Source organism: Cavia porcellus, unplaced genomic scaffold (assembly GCF_034190915.1).
Source record: "Cavia porcellus strain 051 isolate PalLab524CR breed Dunkin Hartley unplaced genomic scaffold, mCavPor4.1 scaffold_15, whole genome shotgun sequence".
Classification (NCBI taxonomy): Eukaryota; Metazoa; Chordata; class Mammalia; order Rodentia; family Caviidae; genus Cavia; species Cavia porcellus.
In genome coordinates, this window is record NW_026947498.1 from 35514090 (window position 1) to 35538234 (window position 24145).

Consider the following 24145-nt stretch of genomic DNA (forward strand, 5'->3'; position numbering starts at 1 on the left):
GAAGTTTCGGTTCACAGCCAGCTGGCTCTGGGGCAGAGGAGCGTGCAGTGGGGCATCACAGAGGAGAAATAGTTCATGGCAAGCAGAAGGCAGCAAAGCATCCAAGTAGTGAAGAAGCATCAAACAACAAGCAATCACAGCAGCCCCCTTCCCGTCCCTTTCATTCCATGCAGGCTATATGGCTTTACATCAGCTAGCACTCACACTTAGGGTGGGCCCCTCCATATCCACACTCAGAGCTATGCCAAACAAATCAGGAGACAGATTTAATGATCACAAAACCTTAATTCTAGTACTACACACCTTAGATCCAGCCACCCCTGAAAAGCCCTACTTATAACCACATGATACTTTTCAAGTACATCTAGACACAAGCAAAAGCAGGTGCAAATTACGTTATTACTTTCCTGCCCACATCACTCCACAGTTCATGCTCCTAAGAAGAGTTCATGTAACTTTGTTTCTCTTTACTCCTGCCTCTTTCCCATCCTCCTGTCATCAATTTCACATCTCAGCTGTAACTATAGAGCACGTCATTGTCTCTATGAACTTTGTTTTCCATATTTAATTTCTCTTTTCTGAACACTTTAAAACTCAACTTTCTAGATTCCATTCAACTGCTATCTCCTCCAGCAAGCTACCTTTTAACTCCTAAACTGGGTTATGTCCCAATACTACCTCTAAGTTTTTCTCCTTCCCACTCAGAAAACATTCTCAAAACAGGACCACTAAGATCATCTGAAAGTCTGCCCCAGTTACAGATTGCGGAGATCCAATCTCAGAGGGTCATATTCATTATTTTTATGGAAGGAAAGAGGACATCATTTTTAATAAAAAATACGGATACTTCAATATCAGACAGTCTGCATATGATTCCACAATTGGAGACACTGTTTTATGCTGTTGTCATGGTTGATACATTGTGTCAACTTCAGAAGTTTAACAAGTAACTCAACAGGAGGCCAAGATCTTCATACTTTGTAAACATCCTCATATCGTTCAAGAGGAGGTCAAAGAGGAGGTCACAGAGACGGTGTGAGTGCTATACCCACCCTAGGAGGAGCTAGTGTGCTCACCAAGGTAAGGGAGGAAAGCAGCTGGCCTTCTCAGTCTTGCTCTTGTTGCCTTAGCTGTCTCCCGCATCCTTGAACAGTTGCCCTCAGCCATTCTACTCTATCTTGGAAACAGATGATTATGGACTGAAACCTCCACATACTGTGAGCTGAATAAATCTTTCCTTCCTTAATTTGTGAGAAAAGTAACTAAGGCAGCTATAGACAAAATGTTTTATGCCATTGACAAAACTCAGATATTATTTATTTATTGCCCATTTAATGGTTTTGATATTTTATATTGTAAAAGAATTGATGTATGGCAGAGATATTGGCCCAATTTTCTACCTGTCCTCTGAAGAACATTTCCTGCACAGTCTGTCTCCACTCATCCATCCACTTCTATCACCTCTTCCAATCCTCTAGATTTCAGTATCACAAATACTCTAAGCTTCAGGAATGTCAGGTGCTTTTTTTTTTTTTTTTTTTTTTTTTGCCTTGATCTAGACACTACTTTGATTGTTTAATGTTCAATTTTCCTGACTGCAGGGTCTTCAGAACTATTATTTAATTAGTAAATTTTACCCATCCTTCAAGTCGCAATCAAAGAACACTTTCTTGATGAGAATCTACTCTCCTAATTTGTATCTTCTCACTCCTACTATGGCCAGATTAATCATTCTTCTCTTTGTTGTCATCATTGTTTAACCTCTGTCTGAATGGTGTTGAGACTATGGGAGCATTTACTGCCTCATATCTCTAGGGTTAGGAAGGCCAGTGATTAAGAGATCTTGTAATTGTGCACACTGCATTCCAGGCTGGGTATTGCTTCTTACTCAATTGTCCTTGTAGCTTTCCTGAAACATGAATGCCTCTTCCCAGTAAGTCACAAGCCATTTTTAAGTATGAGAAGAAAAGTAATTGGGGTGGGGGGGAATGCATGTTCAGAAAAGCACAGTGGCATGTGCTTTCAAAATGTTTTTAAATTGTCAGCTTCAGATAAGATTTTCTTTCCAAATTCCAGAAAAATCATCTCTAAGCCTAGAATAATGTAATTGTTATGTTGGAGTGTTAAACATCACCACAGAGTCACTGTTATCTATGTTCTCTGTGCAATATCTCATTATTTTAATTCTGACAGACTTGGCACTTGAGGGTTCCATATCCCGTGGTGACATAATGTGGGAAGAGGTTAGAGATCAAATAAGACGCACACAGAAAAATCAAGAGGGTCACACTCTTCCCCTTGGCTTCCACTACCCCTGTGCACTCCATCAGCTGCGGCAACAACACATTATCAGAAAACTTTCATTTTTTAAGGTGAAAGTTTTGTTCTCTCATGAAAGACAGAGAGCTCATGAAATGAATATCTTATTATCAGGACCTTTTCAAACTTCTATTTTTTCCCTACTTTCTAGGGCTATAAAATTGATCGTTGATGTTAAGTCCATCAATATAGTTTTTGTTTTGAGAGTTACGCAAAGAATGTAATAATTTTGTTCTTTTTTCAGAATACAAAAAGATACTTGGTGGGAAGATATCTGGGGGATATTTAAAGATAAGTGAGAACTATTCTTAAACTTTAAATTATAAAGTTATTTGACTGAAATGAATTGTAATTATACTACAGTCCAACAAGGGAGTTAGAGATTCAGGGATATTTATAACTGTAGTGTAAAGTTAGAGAGAGAGAGAGAACGAGAACATTATGAGTTAGCCATTGGATTTGGAATGTTAAAGATGAACAGTATTAAAATGTTACCAGACGGGAGCTGGTTTAAACGCTGAACTGGGAGCTATAAATCACGCATTACTTCTCACAGAACCCCAACATCCTAATGTTAGGTGTTGGGGGAGGAGTCAGGTATTGCCCAGAACTTCAGATTTAAATTATGCTACAACTGTAGCACAGGACAAGAATGAATGTTGACCCACAGCTACTGCTCGGGCTAGGATTGTTCCCTGCTTTAGGATGATGAAAATCACTTCCCAGATTGAAAAACCTAAGTGTACTGAAACCTATGCACTGAAATCACTGTGTCAAACTTGCTTAAAAGCCTGATATCCTTCCGTGTAGATCTGAAGGGACTTTCTGCTGTACTCAGTCTATTAAAGTCTTTCTGAACCACAAAGCGAATTATGATTACATTAAATACAGAAGAGGGATAATGCTAATTTTCCTTTCAAATATGTAATCATCCTTGAAGCCCTTTTAAATGAATGCCTCCCCCCTCCGCCTTTAATAACAAACATTTCTCTGGCATTTCGTTTTCTTTTCCACTCATACTGCCATATGACACCCCTCTCAGTCTTTCTGGTTTCTTCAGGAAATTAAGCTACAGAGCCCGTATAACAATAAAATAGCTACTTTTTATGGCAACTCAAGGAAGAAAGAGCGGCTTTGCCCCCTTCACCACGCCTTCCCGCCTGCGCCCCTCCACAACCTCAGCCTTGGCCACCCCACTGGTGACGGCCCCACGCCCACCCCACCCACCTCCGCGGCGGCTCTGTGCACGGACACGCCTGCAGCACGCCGACCTGCGCTGCTCTCCGCGCGCTTCCGATGGCACTAGGACCCGGAGACGTCCCCAGCGAGGTCCGCGGAGAGGCAGCCAGACTCCTCCTTATCTCCAGTGTCAAACTTGACATCAGCCTGCGAGCGGAGCATGGTAACTTCTCCAGCAATCAGAAGGCTCCCCCTCACATCAGTGGCACGCTTCATGGAGATATGCGCCTCTCACTGCCCTCTGCACCAGCAACATGGATTGTCACCTCTCCATCCTCCTCCTGCTCGGCTACTCGCTTTTCAGCTGCTGCGGGGAACTGAGTCTGCAGCCTTCCAATGAAGGTAAGCCAGGTACCGGTACCGGAGCGCAGGTCCTGACCCGGCCGGCCGGCGCTCCGCACAGCCAGCGCGTTCTCCCCGAAGCCTGTCCGCGCCGGCTGCCTGCGAGCAAGCTGTGCGCGCTCAGGGAACCAAAGATGTGCTTTTATTTTCCGCTGTTTCCTCATACACTTTGGGAAATAATTTTGGGTTGTCACAGCCTTCAGAGTGTGTTTTTAATCTTACACCAACTCAAGCAATTACCTTTTTTGCCAATTTGAAGAAGAAAGAAAGAAAATCCTCCAGTTTTACAACCCAGGATGTTAATTGCCAAATAGCCAAGGCAGTATTTTATTTTCTAATTATGACCATGTGGTACTCGGAGAAGTTTAAAAGAAAATTCAAACCTTCTTTCTAGATTCTGTAATATGTTCAAAGATAATGACAGGTTGTTCCTACTTAGGATCATGGCATTTGTGAATGGATTAAAGGAAACTGTTGAAGCAAAGGTGTGTGTGTGTGTGTGTGTGTGTGGGTGGGTGGGCACACACACTCACAACTGCTGTATTGATGTGTATCCTGCCGGGCGATGGTGTGCTCTATCGTACAGGTTCTAATGAGCAGCATATGCTACATTAACATAAGTAATATTTGCAGGAATTTATAATAAACTTAAGTTGGATTCTTTTTGTTTAATGGCTTATATACAAAGAGGAGCATGTATTTCATCATGAATGAAAAACTCCTGGATAGATGTAATAAATAACTGAAAAGCAAATTAACAAAGAATGTTTATATGCAGCAAATGGCATTTCCTTGGTGTCGGTTTATTTATTTTCCTTGTGATGGGCATTCATTGTTTTTCTATGTATTATTGTGCAAACCGAATATTAAGGACAATACTTTTTCTTATGGGATTGTGTACTTAAGTAAATAGCTTTTACCCTGTATGCCTTCTGCAACCTATTTTTAATAATTTGTGAATACAATCACAAAGTTTGAAGACAAACTTCTCTAAATAATTGATTGCAGTAGATAAGCACTTCCAATTTTGATTTCTTGTTAATGATTTTGAACTTATGACATTTATTAATTTATTTTGCAAGTTAGCAATCCCGAGGAATTGATGTACAAACACATTGAGACATATATCCTTCACTAAAAGCTTATATGGTTGAGCCAATCTTGTTGCACGTTGTATGCACTATCTTGGAATCACAAGTTAGAACAAAGATATTTTGTTCTAACAAAATACAAAAACTATTTCTCATATTTGGTGACCCACTTTCACTACTATTAATTTAATTTCTTTTTCCTTAGTCATTGCTTTTGTCACTGTGGTAGATTTCTCTGTCCTACATTAATAAAGAAATTGAAAATTTTGAAATGTGAGAATCAAGAAAATCATCTGGTACACAAATATGTTTTTTAACAAACAAATTTAAAATACTTGTAATATTCATTATAGATAAAAAGCAAGAATAATTATTTGTATAATAGCTAATTATATCAATAAGTTTGATTTTTTTGTTTTAATTTTTTATTTTTTATCACATTAAGGCAACATCAGTAACCAGATAATACTATTAAAATACTTACATTGCTACAATAAATCACATTTTTCAAATATAATGGACAAAAACTCTGTAGATAAAGAACACTACTGAGTTAATAATGGACAACAATACAACTAAGAGTCATTGTTGTGTGGAGAACATAACTTCTCAGTAAACTGCAAAAAATGACTCCTTAATCTTATTCACATCAATGTAAAATTAATGAATATTAATTTAATGAAACAAGAATGATCAAGAGTTGATTGTTTTTAAACCACACTGGCATGATTACACAGTCAGGTGTACATTAATAATATGTAACAAGAATGGAAATATACTCAGACAACTAACATCGTTTACATTTAATTTCCTTGGATCAAAGTTTATCTATTGTTCATGGGTTTATTCTTTCGTGACTGCATCCTATGGGTGTCTCCTTTCCCTTCTAAACTCATCAAGGGAAGCTTTAAACCAAATTTTAAATGAATGATTTAAGTTAGGCAACCTTATGAGTGAGGAATAAATACTAATCTAGTAGCTTATCTCATAGTAGTTGAGTTGATTAATATGAAAATCATAAGTTGAAAGAATACACCAAATTTTCATGCAATACTTAGAGTAATTTGAACACAAAGCAATACCTTTTAAAATTTACTAATGGGAGTAATTGATAAAGTGAATTGTATCAGTGTAGCTTTCTGATACATTTTTTGAAACTTAAAATATAAAGTACAAATTTGTATGTAAAATATTGTATTTCAACATTATTAGAAAATTGACTAGAGATTTACTGGTGTGTATTTGCTAAAATATATTCTTCCATCTATTATGATGTCAGGCATAACAGAAATAAAAAACAAAATCAGGCCATTGTGTTGATTGATGAAAAACTTTATCATTATGAATTTTTTAAAACTCAAACTTGGTAATTAATATCACTATCAAAATATTGTGAGTCCCTGATAAGAAAAATAACTGAATTTTCCATTTAGTAATCCAAATGTAATGGCTGTGTACTATGATTTAAGGAAAATGACTTCAGGTGATACTTTCTATTATTGGCTTCAAAATGATAATAGATTTTCCTAATTACAGTGATTACTTGCATAAAAAATTGGCCTATATCCTGAAACAGAACTTTACATAAACTTTTAAAAATCTCATTTCTCTGCTCACATAAGAAAAGGCTTCTAATAGGAAATCAACTGCTTTTCATCACAGAATTTGAATGTTATGTCAAATTTTTGTCAGAAAACAGGTTTGCGCCTCATTCCCATCAGATAGATTACAATGGTAAATAGAAAGAACTTCAGAAAGAAGTTAAAAGTTAATATAAAGTGAAGACATTGATTCTTATTAGTTCAGTCTCTTTTAGAATTGGACAAAGTATTCTCTTTAAGCCATCCGAAACAGACTGCTCTGCTTAATCATCAGTATTTACTACTTTATACATTTTTCTATCCAAAAGTTTTCACAATTCAGATTTAACATTTACCCATAGAACTCATCACTTTGAAAATCGGAGTTTTCAAAATAAACAATGAAATCAAACTTACATATTTTTATACTACTTATTTTGAGATTCTTTTAGAGTGGCTGAGACACTGTTTCCTTGTGGCTGAGATGCATTTCCTTGAACATAAATCTTTTAAGTACTTGAGGAGACTATGTGATCATTTAAAACTTAAGGTAAAACTTACAGATGAACACTATATGTTTCCCTTTGGGTAGTAGGCAAATGTTTAAAACAATATATATTTAGTGGGCTTTTTCCTGTTTTGACAATCTTTGAATTGGTACCACTTCATGTATATATATATATATACACTTCATGTATATATACTCATATACATATGAGTGTACTAAATAGGATACTGAAATTGAAATATTAATAGAGAACTATATTAGCATCTTTATAGGACTTTTTAAAAAAGTTTGCATTGCTTTAAGAGCACTTTTTCATTCTAGACTAAATAAATGAATGCATTATACATTTTTGTAATTTAATAGTTCTCCTAAAAGCTTGCCCTCACCCCCCCCCCAACCACACTTATAACTGTGCTATTTGCCTGGAGGTAGGAGAAACCTTAATTTCACTATTTTATAACCCACAACAGTTAACACTTGACCTAGGTCATTAACAGGATTATCAGCAAATTTGTTTAAGCTTTTACTGACAATCTGAATTGCTATGATAATATTTTGATTGTGCCAAAAAAGAAACTTCTTGTAACCTCTCAAAATCTATCATGAAATTAATTTGTTCTAAACCTGTATCTTCCTTAAAATATATGATAATTATAAATTCAAGTGGGGAAATATTCCCTTTGATATCTCATTCTCAGTTTTGTTTCACATCCCAAATATTCTAGTCCTTGTCATAAACAAGCAATTATAAATATTTGAAATATTAAATGTTCTACCAATAACTTTAGGTTTATAAATATAAAAGTTTTGCCATAACAATGAACATTTCACTTTTATGCATTTCTTTTTTTTTCTAAAGTTATAAAGTTGCTATTTTTTTCTGACCACTTTAAGGTAAAAAGTCAATTATACGGATTATTCAAAGTGATTGGAACTATATAGAGGAAACTGCATATAATAAAACAACACTGCCACGTGTTAGGTCATACCTATACTTTATAAAATAAAATTAATTCTTCCTTGAGAAACAGTAGAAATTAGGAGCTACAATGATAAATACTTAAAAGCCATTATGTATACCATTTTGAAACAAAATATACACAATCACAACTTGGAAACAGGTATTTATTAAACATTTGTGTCTAGAAAGTTTCATGTAATATATCTGATGACTTGAATATAATTATGGCTTGGTGCTTTCTCATATAAACAATTTATTACTCTTAATAAATTTTTAAATGTCAGGCTTTGTAAGATTCTTCATCCCTTTTATATACTACCCATATTTGATTGTTTCAATTTCTTTGTGTACTTTAATGGTCTAATCACTTTTAATATTTTTTTCACAAAAGTTTTCTTTGTAAAAATCCTAAATATTAAAGTTCTTACCTAAACTTGCAAAGTTTTCCGAAATAAAATATATATGCAATATTTAAATATCAAATAATCAGTTACATATGCATAGGACTTTCAAAGGCAGAACATGTTTTCACAGTATATTTGATTTACTAACTTCAGTGCAAATGGAAACAGTAAGAAGTGTTCTTGAAAGTTACATTTTCCAAGTCATAAAATCTTCAAGAAAATATTAATAAAACTTTCCACAAATCATCAAACCTCGATAAGTTCTTGCAGACATTTACTTACTAAGAAACCTGTGATGTGGACTACCTTTGATTTGAATTATTTTCCAATGATTTTATTTGGCAAAATACTAGATCTAAGGCGGGGGGAACTCTGTATGTTTTGGAAGAACACTAACTTTTACAAGTGATTTTCTGTCAAGATCTTCTACCTCATTTGTAACATACTTTTATTTTTTTTTTCTTTAAAATATTTAACAAACCTTTGTTGAAGAATGATTTAGAAGAACAGATTCAGGTGTTTGAACTGAACCTTTTTGGTTCAGTTTTCAGAGATCTGGATTTTATCACCAGGGAGGGTCAATAAAGGGCTTTTACCAAGTGTGCAAGTAGCTTTCCACAGATTTTTCAAATAAAGCGTTGACTGGTGGTGTGAAATGTTCATTACATTTTCCACCCAGGTATAGGGAGGAAGGTCTTAGAAATTTACTTCTCAAAAATTTGAAAACCATAGCTAATTTTCTAATGATTTTAGAATGAAAACAAAATGGTATCAGGAAAGCATAAAACTGCCAAACCATTACTCCACCAAGCCAGGAGGCCATTCCTGGTCATACTGACGTGTGGATTCCTGAGTGCCCCTTGAATTCACGCTCAAGGTCTGCAGCCAGCTGCTTAGTATCAGGTAGTAGTTGGAACTCAGCAGGAGGTTTTCTCTAGGAAAAGTCTGAGGTCAGCAAGTTTTAGTTTGTCTCCTACCAGCTTTCCATGAAACCAGAAAGGGTGGTCGATTACTTCCCCCCCAAAAAAGTGTATGCAAGAGAAAAGAAAATAAGTTGATTACGAAAAGGGAGAGGCTGAGGACTGCAAAGATTCTACAGCCAGTGCTAATATAGGGCTCCTGTACGCAGTTTTTACTTAAAGCAGACTTTGATTATGTAGAGCCTGGCTAATCAATTTTTATAAAGTCCCTAAAGACCCGGCATACTTTGAAAAGAGGGAGGGTTGTGTTTATGTCTCCTCTCAAGCTTGCACACGTCTGATTTTCCCCCATCACCAAGTATTTTATTCAGGGAAGTTTTAAGAATGTAAGCCAAAGAATGCTTCTCCCTTTTGAATGCCGGAGCAAACGCATGTGGAGGGTGGATGGAATCAAAACCAGTTCAAATAAGGCTTCAGACTTGGAGCGATTATTAAACTGGAATCCCTGAGTGTCGCCCCCCACCCCGCCCTTTCATTTTCTAAACCGTGTCCTGCTGTTCTAGTCAAAGCAAAGGGTGAAAATCCACATAATCCAAACCAACATGGTGAAATGAGAAGAATAGGTGTAGAGGGGGGGACAAGTGGCAGCACTGTACAAACAACCTGTTGTGAACAATCTCCCCCATAAACAAGGGCGGCCGCAGGAGGTGACCGCGGCTCCTTTTCTTGGGCTCCACCGCCCACGGTTGATGATGCACCATGATTGTTACAGAAGTGTGCCCTGAGAAATCCTAACACCAAGTGGAGCTTTACCAGTGAGCCACTGTAATGAAGCCATAGAGAGACGACCAAACGTTCCCTGCCACCACAGCCACTATCAGGGCTTCCCCACCTCAAGCCACGCTCCCTGCTACGACCAGGCTCACCATGCAGAGGGACCCCTAGGGTGCCCCCCCCGCCCCCCACAGAGCCCCGCTAGAGCTCGGTACTTTCTCACTATGCATCGGACTAAAGAGCAGATCTGAGACCCCATCTCCGGTCCGCGGAACCCCAGCCCCAGCAGTCCCGGGGACCCGTGAGCTCTCTGTGCGCGCTCTCCGCTGCAGGCTGCCGAACTCCGGGGAGCGCGGCGGGCGCACCCCGACAGCCACCCCGAGCGCTCTGGCCACCCGCGCTGTGCCCGCTCGCAGGCCCGAGCAGCGGAGCGCGGGGCGCAAAGTTAGGCGACACCCGCGTTCAGACTGGGCGGGCGAGAGGCGAACGTGCGCCCTCTGGCTGCCGCCGGGGAGCTGCCGGCGCCGGGGAGCCGCGGGCCCCACACCTGGACCTCGGCCGGCCCTGGGCCTGCCCAGCCGTGCAGAAGGCACCAGACGGCCGGCTGCGTCCTGACGGGGCGCCAGACTCCCACAGGAGCCCTGCGGGGGCTCGCTGGCCTTCTCCGTGGCCATCACCCACTGCCTTCCCTTCTGCATTCACAGACCCCCAGGGACAGACGGAGGAACGGGCGACAGGGGCCTGAAGGGTGTCCTGCAAAGCTGGCCAACACCCTGCACCCTTCTGCTAGGCAGGGAGGGGCGGGAGCCCCTGAACTCCCGCTGGGCCCTGTGCTGAAGTCTCACCCTCTTTGCCAAGTGTTGATTCCTGGGGCAGTTTGCTCCCTTAGGGCCCAGAATAGAATGAGCAATCCTCTCTCCAGCTCTCTTAAAGCCCCCTGCTGATACTACCTGTGAGGCCTTTTATGATGGCTGAGGGGGTGTCCCATAAACTTTCCCCTTTCTACAATCAAAAGTTGTCTCCTCCCAAAGTCCCTTATTGACTGGTACTGTTTTATTAAAACATGACCCCAGTGTTTTGATTCGGGTACAAACTGAGGAGCTTTCTAAAAACTGGGTAATCAGGATTAGATCAACAGTGCCTGATGCTGACATTCCAGTGTCTGTGCCAAAATTCAGTGTTTTTCAGGTAAGAATGGATTGTTGAGAGCAGTAGATTTCAAGAACACGATTATCTTCAGTCTTGTGTCCAATACTGAAATAGTAACTACAGTGTCCTGCTGATTGAGATCTGTTCTCTTACATTGATCATTTTTCACTGAGCTTTTTAATCATTAAAACAATCCTAAAGTAGGTGTCATGTCCTCTGTACCGATACCGATAAGAAAATTTTCCTACAGTAAAGTAGGAACTGGCCTGACTCTGTCTTAGTAATTTGAAGTTAACTTCATGTATTTTCTCTCCTCCACAAATGGTTGTGAGTTATGTGCTCAGGCAAAGTACTAGCGCGGTCAACGTGAATCACAGTGACTATATTCACTCTTGTGGCTTTGCCAAAACAATTTGAAATACTCAGAATTTTAAAGTGAAAAATCCAAGGAAACCAAATAGATGAGAGTGTTTTGGGAATGCAAAGTGAATATACACATAAATTATGATCATTTGCATGGCTGAAAGACTTACAAGAAAATAAGTTAAACGAAATTGAATGTGGAGAAAGAAAAGGAGAAAAATGCCTTTTCCTCACACCTACTTCCCTCTGTCTCCCTTTTTTAACACTCAGGGTTCCTTTCCTCACCCTGGAAGGAAGATTGTGTCAGGAATTCCACAGACAGAGATTGTGAGGAAATTGTCAATATAACCAGAGTGTGGCCATTTGGAACTTCATGCACAAAAAAATGAGATATAATGAATTATTGGAATTGTCACAGAGGTCTCTAACAGGCAAAAACTGATCATGTTCCCAAATGTAGATTGGATGACAGTGGACATTTTCTGCCATTTTAAAGATAATTTTAAAATTATGTAGGGAAAAAAAAAAAAAGAAATGGTAGTAATTTCTTACCTTTCATGAAAATACTTGTATCTGTTTAGAGGGAGGCATTGAAGAAAGGTAGCTAAAAGAAGGTTTTGAAAGGTAGCAAATTAAGTTGAGGGCAATTATATGTTTCATGTGAATATTTCAGCACATATGTTTTGCATTAATTGCTGCAATAAATTCTGTTAAACTGGCAAAAAGCAAGAATAGCATATTGATGACATCAGGCTTCCAAATTACAAATCTGCTTTTAAGCATCTTTCTTTCTTCACTGTAATGTTAAAAAAAAAAAATTAATGTATTAGCCCTTATGTTCCTAAAGCCTTATCCACCCACTCAAGTTATTGGCACCCCTCCTGTGAGCAAAAGTGAAGGCTTAGTAACAGACTTTCCCTTTGGCTGCCTGAGAATGAGAAGCAACAACGCTTTTCCTCCTGTTCTTTTTTTTTGTTTGTTTGTTTGTTTGTTTTTTAATTCACGTAAAGTCTTGTAGAACTCTCCTAAATAAAGGGAAATACAAATTTGGCTTTAAAAACCTAGTCCTAAGAATGATATAAAATTTTTAAAAAGAGTAGTGTTTTATTATTAAACTTTTACATACTATGTGAGAGCTAAGTCTTTGCACAGTGACACAATCCAGAAAAAAATAGCTTTTAAAATATTTCTATAAAATGAATCATTTTACATGTCTAATATTAACAACTGAGTAGCTAAAGTGACATAAACCTCCAAACTGATTTTTCTTTTTGGACAAAAATATAGATGTGGTAGAACCCCAAAAAGACTGCCCCAAAGAAAATTCATTTGAGTCAATTTGATGAGAAACAAGTTAATTTACTCAACATTACAATTTTTTCATCTTGAATTTCATATATGTGTGTGTGTGCGTCTGTGTGTCTGTGTGTATGTGTATTCATTCTGAAGAGATTAATTTAACTTTTTTCCAAAAAAAGAGAGGAATGAAACCTACACGTTTAATAATACAGTAAAACTCCTCCTGCTTTATATGAAGTCTTTTTTTTTTTTTCTTTTTTTGTCTTTTTTCTTTTTATTGGTACCAGGGATCGAACTCACGACTGCCTGCTTGCAAGGCAGGCGCTTATGCCGCTGAGCTAAATCCCCAGCCCCAAGATATGAAGTCTTAAATTATCCTTTTTGACTGTGATGAAATGGACCGATTTTCAGTCCACCTGAAAGTGTAGCTTTCCCTAGCTATGGGAAAGAGGAAGCAAGTTGTTCATCAATAGCACACATTGGTCCTGATTTTCAAATCCAATGAATGAATCAAAGGCTATAGATCTTAGAATGATATATTATTTTATTGCAAATAATAGCAGTCTTCATCCTGAGAGGAAGTTAGGCTGAGAAGATAACAAACCAAGAAAAAGGAAAAGTTTATTTGCAGCAGTGGTGTAAGTTGCCAATGCCAGTATAGCTCTCTTCCAAACTCAGCTATCCCCAAACTGTGACCACAATTGTATGAATGAATATGTACCTTGTGGACTCACATTGCTATTAAATTATATTTTTTTCTGAATTACAAATTGAGGGTGCAAAAAATAGGCAACAATTTGTTTAACATTGTGTATTCTTTTGCACTATTCCTTTATAGTAGTTGTGATTTCTCTCAAATATACCAAAAACCATTTAAAGTGTGTTTCCCATTTTAGCAGAATGACAAGAACTGACATTATACACATTAATAATTAAAATGTGAAAATGTGTTGCTGTCCTTTGCCAGCCCCATCAAATGTAACTTTTGCAAATATTGGAAATGCTTTTAAAGGGGCAGAAGGCCAAAGAAGAGTATTTTTCTCATGATTTATTTTCACTCTGCTTTAACATAGATAAGGTAAGACTCATTTACATTTGATAACTCAAAAAGATAAACTCAGATTTTTATTATGGTGTTTTCAATTGTTCTGTTCTAAATTACAGTCCTTTGATTGGATTATGATGAGCAAAGCAAATGATACATGACAAGTTTCATAATCCACATGCAATTATCTTGTAAAATATGAAGTCAAAGCTGTAAGTTGATTTTATTTTTCCAAATATTTAAACTCATGAGTTTTACTATGCATTGGAATTTTTAAAAATAAAATACATTTGTCTAGAAATATAAAAATTCCCAGTGGATGTTTTTAAGTTGAAATCTAGGATCTGTTATTGCTACAATTTTTGTCCCCAAGCTAATATTGTCAAGGGATTTGCAGAAACTTTTTTGTTTCTAAAATGACTGCTATCACTGTTACATCTGTTCTGTAAGTTAAGATCCTTATTTTAGTGTATTTTTACAAACATCACTGAAAACATTACTCAAGCAAAAGCTTCCCTTTAAGATAATAAAAATCTTATGATAATTTCGTAAAAGATACCCTGATTTTTGGAACAATGGCAAAATATGTATTAGTATTTGGAATCCTACTGGCTGTAAAGATTTTCCTGAATAATTTGTTTATTTTTCACTTTATAATCTTCAAAAAGAGTTTTCTAAGTTAGAAGCACAGAATATTTTAAAATAGCAAATGTTCTAGGAAAAATAGGCTTTTTATACAACTGTTAATATTTTAATTTTATACAGTCACTTTCTTGAAACATGTTTCACTTGTCTTAATGATTCATATATTAGGTGATACTGCACCAAGACAGAAAACTGCTATTCTAGGGACTATTATTAATTTTAAGGTGATTAGTGTACTAAAAATTCACTAGCAATGGGAAAATACCACTAATTTTTGTTATAAAGAATCAACAGATGAATGGATAAAGAAAATGTGGTCTATATATGCAATGGAGTACTACTCAGCCATAAAAAGGATACTTTTGAGTCATTTATATGAAAATAGATAGATATGAGACATAATGCTAAGTGAAATAACAGTAAAAATGGTGAAACTTAGTATGGTGTCTCTAATATGAGGGACATTAAATACAAAAAATTTTTAAAAGCACAGTAGAAGAGCTATGCTAATAGAGAGAGAGGTCGTCTTCATATAGATGGGAAGAGACTCTGAGGAGAAGGAGGGGGGGAGGGAAAGTATGAAGAGAAAAAGCGATCAGGTTGCAGGGTATATATGTGTCAGATATCCAAGCTCAGTGTAGGCACTTTGTAACAAAAATGTGCACTAAAAGAATCAATTCCCATTGATAGATATTTTCCTCTTTTAAAATGTTGATATTAGTAGGACCTTTAGATTTCTTTGGCTGAAAAACAAAAAGGTGGAAAGGAAAATTTCAACACCTTCAAAATGGCATACGGTTTACATTTGTTAAAACATTCAGGTCTGGTTGCTTTTAGCTCTTTGATTCACTCTACCATGAAAACACAGACTGTTCACTCTGAGACTTTATGATTTTATTCCAGCGTTTCCCCCCTGTATATAAAAAGTTAGTGGAAGTAGCTAATTACAGTTCGTTCTAGAAAGTCTGCATAGAAGTATATTCAAAATTATTGCTTTAGAATAAAAGCTAACAAGATAGAATAAACTGATAGTATATCACCTTGTTCAGAAATTTTGTATCACTTGAGTAAATGGTTAAGATATCATGCAACAAAAGAAGTTTTACACAAAAATCTTAAAACACCATAGATTATTAATTCTTACATAATTATTTTAGCTAGTTATTTGATACTAAATATGTTAATGATTCCAACTGGGCGTGGTTGCACAGTTCTGTAATCCCAGCAATCAGGAGGCTGAGGCGGGAGGATTGCCATGAGCTCAAGTTCAGCCTGAACTATACAGTAAGGTCAAGGCCACCCTGTACTGCATAGCGAGAAACTGTGTAAAAAAAAAAAAAGAAAAGAAAAGAAAAAAAAAATTGATGACTCAATGACAAAACTCCTGTTGAATTTAATACAGATTAAAAGAAATTTGCCCACAAAACATTGATAGTTAATAGTTGACTTCTTTTACAGCTTAAATAACATGTAATTATTGCTACTCTGTGCAATTCTCTTTTACCTCTTGGAAAATATCTTAATTATGTTTTGATGATGGATACTAAATACATAAAAGGAATTTACATAGGCCATTAAATTAAGAATATGCCAGGTGTGGTGGTGCATATCTGTAATTCCAGTACTCAGGCTGAGGCAGGAGGACTGCTGGAAGTTTGAGGCCAGTTTGTGCTACATAGTGAGTTCAGGGACACTTTGAATTATATAGAGAGATCCTGTCTCAAAAAGAAAGAAAGAAAGAAAGAGAGAGAAAGGAAGAGAAGGAAGAAAGAGAAAGAAAGAAAGAAAGAAGAAAGAAAGAAAGAAAGAAAGAAAGAAAGAAAGAAAGAAAGAAAGAAAGAAAGAAAGAAAGAGAAGGAAGAAAGAAAGAAAGAAACACAGTATACAAAACATGTTAAAATACCTAAGTACATCGATAAAACTTGGACTTACCTAGATTTTTTTCTCGTGGCATACTCCTGTATATAGAGAAATACTGAAAAAAATATGGGCTGGGATGGATTTCTGTAAGAAAATAAATCGTAATTTATGAATTCCATGTTATGTTTACCCAGAAAACTATACAAATACTTACAACACAAAGATGTTACAAAGTGTACTCTTTCCTGTATCATTTTCTCCTAGTTATGATACTCGAATATCATCTAGAAGCAAACTAAAGAAAGCCTACTTCCTGTAACCTAGAACAGTGCTGCTGTGTTTATCATAACAGAAAGTGCTGACAATGATAAAAAGTAAGCATGTATGAACTAGCGTGTGCAGTTACAGTCACTGTGTGACTAGACAGCGTCAGTATTTTATTATTAGTGCCATTTTTTTAAAAAGCAAGTCGCACTTTTTCATTTGTGAGTTTGTAGTATTTGTACATGTATTTAGAGCCATCTTATATCTAAAAGCTTCACAAGAAAAGACCTCTCACTGTAAGAATCTACAGTTCTTTAAGTATTCAAAACTACTGTTGGCTTTGAAATAATTTCTTGATAATTATATGTAATCTGATATAGTCACAAAATGCAACTATAGCACTACTCCAAAGCATATTATTGTAATATTAAATAACGGGGAAAGATCTCCTGCTTCAGGGAGAGACTATGGCATTTAATTTTTACAATCTCTTTTTAACATTGCCTATGAACGGAACACTTAAATACTCTTCCAAACTGTGAATATTAGTTTAACTGTCAGAGTTCTTCTGTGGACAAGTAGTGACAATTAATCAGAGTTTTAAACTGTCTTTGAAAAAATCTTGCTATGTTGATTTTCTAACAGTAAAACTCCAGAAAATTTAGACCTAGAGTTTTTAATCTATACTCTTGAACTGAGAATCTGTTTCAAACTCTTATTGTAATCACTGAGGCTTTTTATAATCCTTAGTACATTTCCATTAGTAAGAAGATGGTGTTCAGCCTTGATGCAAATAATTCTACATGATTATAATGGTATAAATAGGCAATTATTAGGAATGCACTTTTGTTTGAATCTTGCTATTGTTATGAAAGATAGAAAAGGGAGGACCAGTGTGACCCTTGGGTACAATCTAGAGCATTTGGGTACAGGACAGTAGAACTCAGTGGCAGACTTGATAATACATTTTCTTCTTTCCACAGGTTCTTTTAACTAATTAGAACCATATTATTCTATACTTTGTTTTACATTTGTACTCCCTTTACACTTTCTTATTCCAGACACCAAAATTCCTCATCTCAATTAAATTTAATTATCTCTTTTTAATGCCCACTCAAAAGCCAAATTGAGAATCCAAGTGAGGATTGTCTTTGACTTCTGAGTATAACCGTCTTCTATTAACACGTCTGTATTCATAAAGCAGGAACCTACTGACAGTAAAAAGTACCTGTGACAGTTGTGCCTCTCAACCTAACTGGATTATAAGCCACTCAGATGATTAGTAAAGTGTACTTTCGCATGTGCTTGGGTGAGTCATGGAAGCCTGCCCTTGGATGATACATCTGGTATCTCCTTGTCCCTTCCTCTTTAGAGGTTTTTGGCCAGTCATCTGCTTCCTGATTACCATTAACAGCCCCTTTGCTTTGCCACACGCATCTGCCATGATGTTTCTGCCTCGGTGCCAGAAAATCATGGACTGGATACCCTAAAAGCATGACCAAATAAACTGTCTTTCTTTACTAGGAAGCGATCAATACAGTTCATGAGTAGAAAACATATTCTTCTAAGCATAAGACTATGATTTCCAACCACAATTTTGTTAAAAATATCCCACGTTTATGTATCAATTTAAAGAGAATCATATCATTTCAAAGTATTTCTCACTTAAACTTTATTTTTAAAGGGTAATATATGCTATATAGTTCTTTGAATAGACCACATTCTGAAATGTATTAAATAACATTTCTTACATCACAGTTATTTGCAAGTCACATCATTAAATTGAATAAAGTGTTAAGGAGCAATTTGTATCTTTGGTAAATAACTGACATGAGACAATCATTAAAGAATTAGCACATGCTTAGATTTTTACTCACCTTTAAAAATAATTTCCTTTTGAAATTTACAATTGTGAACTTCAGTTGTGCAACAAGTGAAATGTACTCTCCTGGTGGTGAGGTATCTTTAATTTCAGACCGTAATATTATAATATCATACCTTAGAATGTACAAGTCTGGAGTCTTTGTCTTAGGATTTGTCTTAGGATAGCGGTGCCACTGGAGGAGGAATGATCAGGTCTGCATATGTTTTGAGAGGGAAAAGCAATAATAACCAAAGTTCTATTGTTTATCAGTATGGCGATTAAGGTATACATTGCAGTTAGATATTTAGTCAATGGACTCAGAGAAATCACTCCTAGATTCACTTTCAGATTCCATTGTTTTTATCTCTTATTTCAAGTATGCTATGCTCAGTGATTATACAAAAGATCACAAGAGACTTGAGGTTTATATCCTGGGAAGTCTCAATTTAACAACCATTCTCTTTAAGTGTTTAGAACTCTTAGATCATGTTATTCTTATTTGGCAACACACGAAAGGCATCTTATAAAACTAAACTAAATGCTTCTATAAAACTATTTAGATGTCACCTGCTTTTGTCGATTAGGTCATGTGTTGATGGTTGATTATAAATACAATTGAAAAGCCAAACTGGTATTGTTGTTACATATACTACTTTTACGAGAACACTGGGTCTACATAACACTTTATAAATTCCTTGTGGTTTAAAGTACCTTCATGCTATTTGATCATCATGACATTATTGTGAGATAATCATGGTAGACAAAATTAAATGTTTTTGAAGCAGCAGAATCAGGATCATATGTAATAGTAATTGAGTTTATTTATTCATTTGAGTGTATTAGAGATTAAATTTTTGAGTAAATGCAATAAGTTTAACATACTACACTTACTTTATTTACTGTAAGGATATTTTTTAGGCTTAGCTATCCTCTTTTAAGGGGAAATCAAACATAAATGTGATTAGGCTAGTCTTTTTCCTGACTACATTAGCATTAGAAAAAATGTAGGCGTATTTATTTCTTCAGTTAACAATCTGTATCTTGATGAATTGTTCAAAGCAGAGACTATGTAATAGTCATGTATTCATCACCTCACTTTTTTTTTGGCTAGGAATGTTGAAATTAAATGAAGTACTTATCTTAACATGTGAAGTGACACATAGTGCATATTCAATTATTATTTACACGCAATGATAACTTGAGCAATAACATTGCATAAGAACATTGTCAATATGATCTAATGATTTATAGATACATCAAGAAAATTCTACTATGTAAATCCTCTGTAAAATTAAGAAAAATAAATTAATGACTGTTATATAAGAGATGATTAGACTAAATGTCTATCAGAATGAATTTATGCTTTAATACAGATAGTCTATTCTTATATTTTCAAAAGTCTTAACTGGTTAATCTAAAACATACTCTGTAATGTCAGTTAATAAATAAAGAAATTTTTGTCACTTTAGAAAAAAACTTGCAATGTAATTAGGTAGACTCTTAATTTCCAAACTGATGTCCCAGAAAATTACTCAGTTATAGAAACTGAACTAAGTAATACAGGACGTGGTTATTTCTTTTAACTTTCTTCTCACTATATATTATGAATTCAAAACCTTCAATCATTAAAAAACTGTAAGACATAAGTTAAATCGATATTTTTCCTCAGTTACAAAAGGTAATAGATCAAATCTACAGTCAAAATAAGAATTTTATTACTGATTATATTCAAATTTCCTCTAACACTTTAATATCTGATCCAAAATAAAGTAACATTCTGTTAAAGCTAAATAATTTACCTATTTTAATAATATATAAAAATGTATATATGTTCTATTTTACTTTTTATCTATAAATATTGTTTAGGAACCAGACAGTTTAATGACTACCATGAAGTTCTCAACACAATTACTAAAATCTTTGACTAATAACACCTTCTTTAAACAAACACAGGTTTATACTATATTTTCTATTTTGGTTTATCCTCAAATTGGCAGTTATATATTTGCTTATTTATATAAACTAGTAATTTGTACGTTATTAAGACTATACCTTCCAGAATGGTATGTTTGAAATTACCCAGGGGTCAAATCAAGATAGAATGGACAAGCAGAGATATAGATTGTTTATATCTAATACATTCATCTATAGCATAATCTTTTGTAAATCAATCAAATTAATCATCTTTGTAATTGCCTTATATCTTGTTATCATTAATGGCTTTTTATTTTGAATGTCTATTGTTTCTTCTTTAAATGTTTAATTTTTCTGTAAGAAAATATAAATATTCTGAATATTAACTTTATTGTGAACAAAAAATTAAAAGACTGTGGACACTTTTGATTCCCTAACTTTTCTTATGGTCACTTTAAAAAAAATTCTCATACTTGTTATATACTTATAATAAAATTAACTATGCATTGACAATAAATGACACAAGTCATATTTTTGAACAGCAATATTGATAGTAATAGACAACATTAATTGAAGAGAAAAAGTAGAAATAGTTCATTAGTATTAACTGTGTTTATGTGTTTGTGGTTTTTTTTTAGTCAATCTCTTGGATTCAAAAACAATTCAAGGGGAACTGGGCTGGATCTCCTACCCAGCACATGGGGTGAGTTCAAAAAACTCTAGAAGGAAAACGTGATTCTGTGTCTTGTCTCTCTTAGACAATAGAAAGAATAATTGGTGTGTTCTCTAAAGCTCTTGTACTTCATGAAAAATTATGCATGTATATTCAGAACGTGGACTCACATAGCCTAATGTTCATGCCCCATGGAACTATTGAGAAAATTTTACTGCTTTTCTTCTGAATCTATTGATGAAACAGCAGCAGTGTTCAGGCATGAAAACCTTGACTGGATTGAATATTTTAATTATCGTTAGCATGATATAGGTGATCTAAATGTGATCACATAGTGTTTTTTGTGATGTTCTTAGAATAGGTAAAGTTTTAGGAAACTCTAAATTTTAACTTATGTAGAAGTATGTTATCTAAGGATAGTAATCTGTGAAGTCATACAGTAAAGTTAACCACCGCAACTATTCCAAGAAAGATTTGTCACCTATAGTGACAACCTACATCATTTTAACTTACTTGTTTAACACATCTCTAACTTGTCTAGATAAGTTGTAAACTTGGATTTTACTTAGAAAAAGAAATCTGTGCATTTACCTTTTAATGACTTCAAGTAAATTTTGTATTTAATCAAGCAAGGCAAGGATTATTAAGATGTGTGTCCTTTTAGTACCTTAACTGTTCGTGATGCGTCTTTTATCTGAGGAATTTTTCATTTTCCCTTTTTTAGACCGTAAGTCATGTTTGAGCAATTCCGATTCAGATAAAACTGGAACAAATGCTTAAACGTACATTTTTTCCTCGTGTATAACTTGCAAGAAATGCAAAGTGCTATTTTGGATTATTTGTCATGGGAATAAGTTTATATGCTCCTGCCCCTTCCTGGATCGTCCTTTTTTTTTTAAAGCGGGGGGAGCATCACTACTTACACCTAGTGTGTGTGTTCGCTCTTCAGGCTGAGCACACTTTCTTACAATACTGCTGCTGCTGCTTCTTCACTAGTGAATGTTTTCCATCAAGGTTACTTCATCCATCTGTCATCTTTGTATCTGCTTCTCTTCCTGGCACACCTTGACATTGACAAAATGCCAAAACCTTTAACTGAGCCTCCATGAGTTGCTATGGAGGGAGATGATGAGGTAAGCCAGGATTTGGTTTTCCCATAGCGAAGAGGATGAGATGATTGGGACCGAAGCTCAGCCAGGATTGTCACGAAGAGTGAATCAAAACACAGGCCTGAGCAGGAAAACTTATTTAAAACTAATCAATTTTTCTTACTTTTGTTAAGCTTTTTCTTAATTTTGAGTTGAGAAATACAAGGTTTTCTTTACTCCATCTGATAATATGCTGTGGCAAACTTCTGTCTAATGTGGTAAGAAAAGCAAAAACCATAGCGACATTTTACTGACGGACTTACATATGTATATTTCTTAAAAACAGAAATTAACATGCTTATCAAATCAACACTTTATTCTGTGCTTTCTTTTAAAGAAAGAAAAAAGATAACTCATAACTATATATTGAGAATTGGGGAAAATGAAATCCCTTGTTATTCTCATAGTTTAACAGTTCCCATTGCTAATCTCAGATCTGTGATAAAATAAGTGTTGGCACGTCATCCAAAGATGTGCTGAGTGTGGAACGTGGGTACACACAGTTTGCCTGTGAACCACATGAACACCTGGAGACTGTTACAATGTAGATGCTCAGCCTTGCTACAAAGTTGCTGAAACAGAATCTGCATCTCAAAATTACCCATCCTCGGGAACTCTACCGCATTAAATTTGAGAAACACTCTTCCAAGTAACTTACCTCTTGACATTTTCCATTTCTTGTCCAATTTACCACCTCCTTTTGACCTTGGAATCTGGTTAGCTTCCTATACTTAACCTTTTCCAGTTTCTACTTTGCTTACCCTTGCCTGAGAGAGCTTCTCTCACACACGAGGCTTTCTCCACAGCACTTTCCCTCTGCAGATTTTGCAGCTGTGGCTTCCCTATTTCTGATGTATAAAATGGGCTTTAAAAGCTGGTCTAGCTCACTTCAGTTTATCATTAACATTCAGGGAACAAAGAAAATCTCTCCAGTATATCATGAAATTTATAATAACACAAAAACTTTTTTAAAAGGAAAGAGAAAATCAAATATCTGAGCTATGTTGTACGTGTCATGCATAGTCTTCCCCCTCTTTGTTATATTAGTCATAATATCTCTGAGGAAATAATAATTCAAATTCAGAAAATATTTGACTGATATTCATGTCTCCTTTCCTAGTCCAATTATTAGATGATTACCTGCAGGGAAAATTTAGGTTTGGAATTTACAGCTTTGCTTGTATGATACATTATGCTTTTGATTCAGCAAATTTTTACTTATTTTTTTCTATTTTTAGTAGGAAAAGAGTAGATTCATTTTATGCTTATTTTGTTTATAAGAAGAATTACATACTTAAAGCAACTATGATGCTTACTGAAAGCTTGTGCACACCATAGAAAAAAGTGACAGGTCATAGCTAGAAATGACTTTAGACTTATTATTGCATGTAATTAACTCTAGTAAATAGCTGTAAATCTAATAATTATTATAAATGTAGAACTCTTAGCAAAAATTATAAAAAACAATATCACAGCATACTGAATCATTGAAAACCCTGCTCAGGTATTCTTACTGGCATGAGATGAAAGAGGATAGGCGATTTTGCCTCTTGGGGCTTGGCGAAATCTGTAGACATTGTTCCATCTGGGGCTGGGGTATTACTGACATCTACCAGAAGAGACCATGTATATTGCTAAATGTGTTCTGATGGACATGGCAGGCTTTATGAAAAAGAATGACCTACTCCCAAATGACAGCACCATGATTGAGAAATTCTTATTAAGGGATTAGTAATAGCTCTTCATCAGAAGTTGCTAAGCAATGGACACTTAAAAATTATTT

The 24145-nt window shown here is 35.5% G+C and overlaps 1 protein-coding gene and 1 long non-coding RNA gene across 4 annotated transcripts in view; one reads left to right on the plus strand and one right to left on the minus strand.

Annotated features, from left to right (window-relative positions):
• Window positions 1–3680, minus strand: part of LOC111756678 (uncharacterized) — a 45448-nt gene extending 41768 nt beyond the window's left edge. For both annotated transcript variants that reach the window (XR_002791099.2, XR_010039384.1), the window contains exon 1: window positions 3547–3680. This is a non-coding gene — a long non-coding RNA (uncharacterized LOC111756678). The remainder of the gene's footprint in view (window positions 1–3546) is intronic.
• Window positions 3681–3726: 46 nt separating this feature from the next.
• The window catches only part of Epha3 (EPH receptor A3), a 368574-nt gene continuing 348155 nt past the window's right edge, over window positions 3727–24145 (plus strand). For both annotated transcript variants that reach the window (XM_063224777.1, XM_063224778.1), the window contains exons 1-2: window positions 3727–3900; window positions 21180–21244. In XM_063224777.1, the coding sequence (XP_063080847.1) occupies window positions 3813–3900; window positions 21180–21244 (153 nt within the window). In that variant the 5' untranslated portion in view covers window positions 3727–3812. The remainder of the gene's footprint in view (window positions 3901–21179; window positions 21245–24145) is intronic.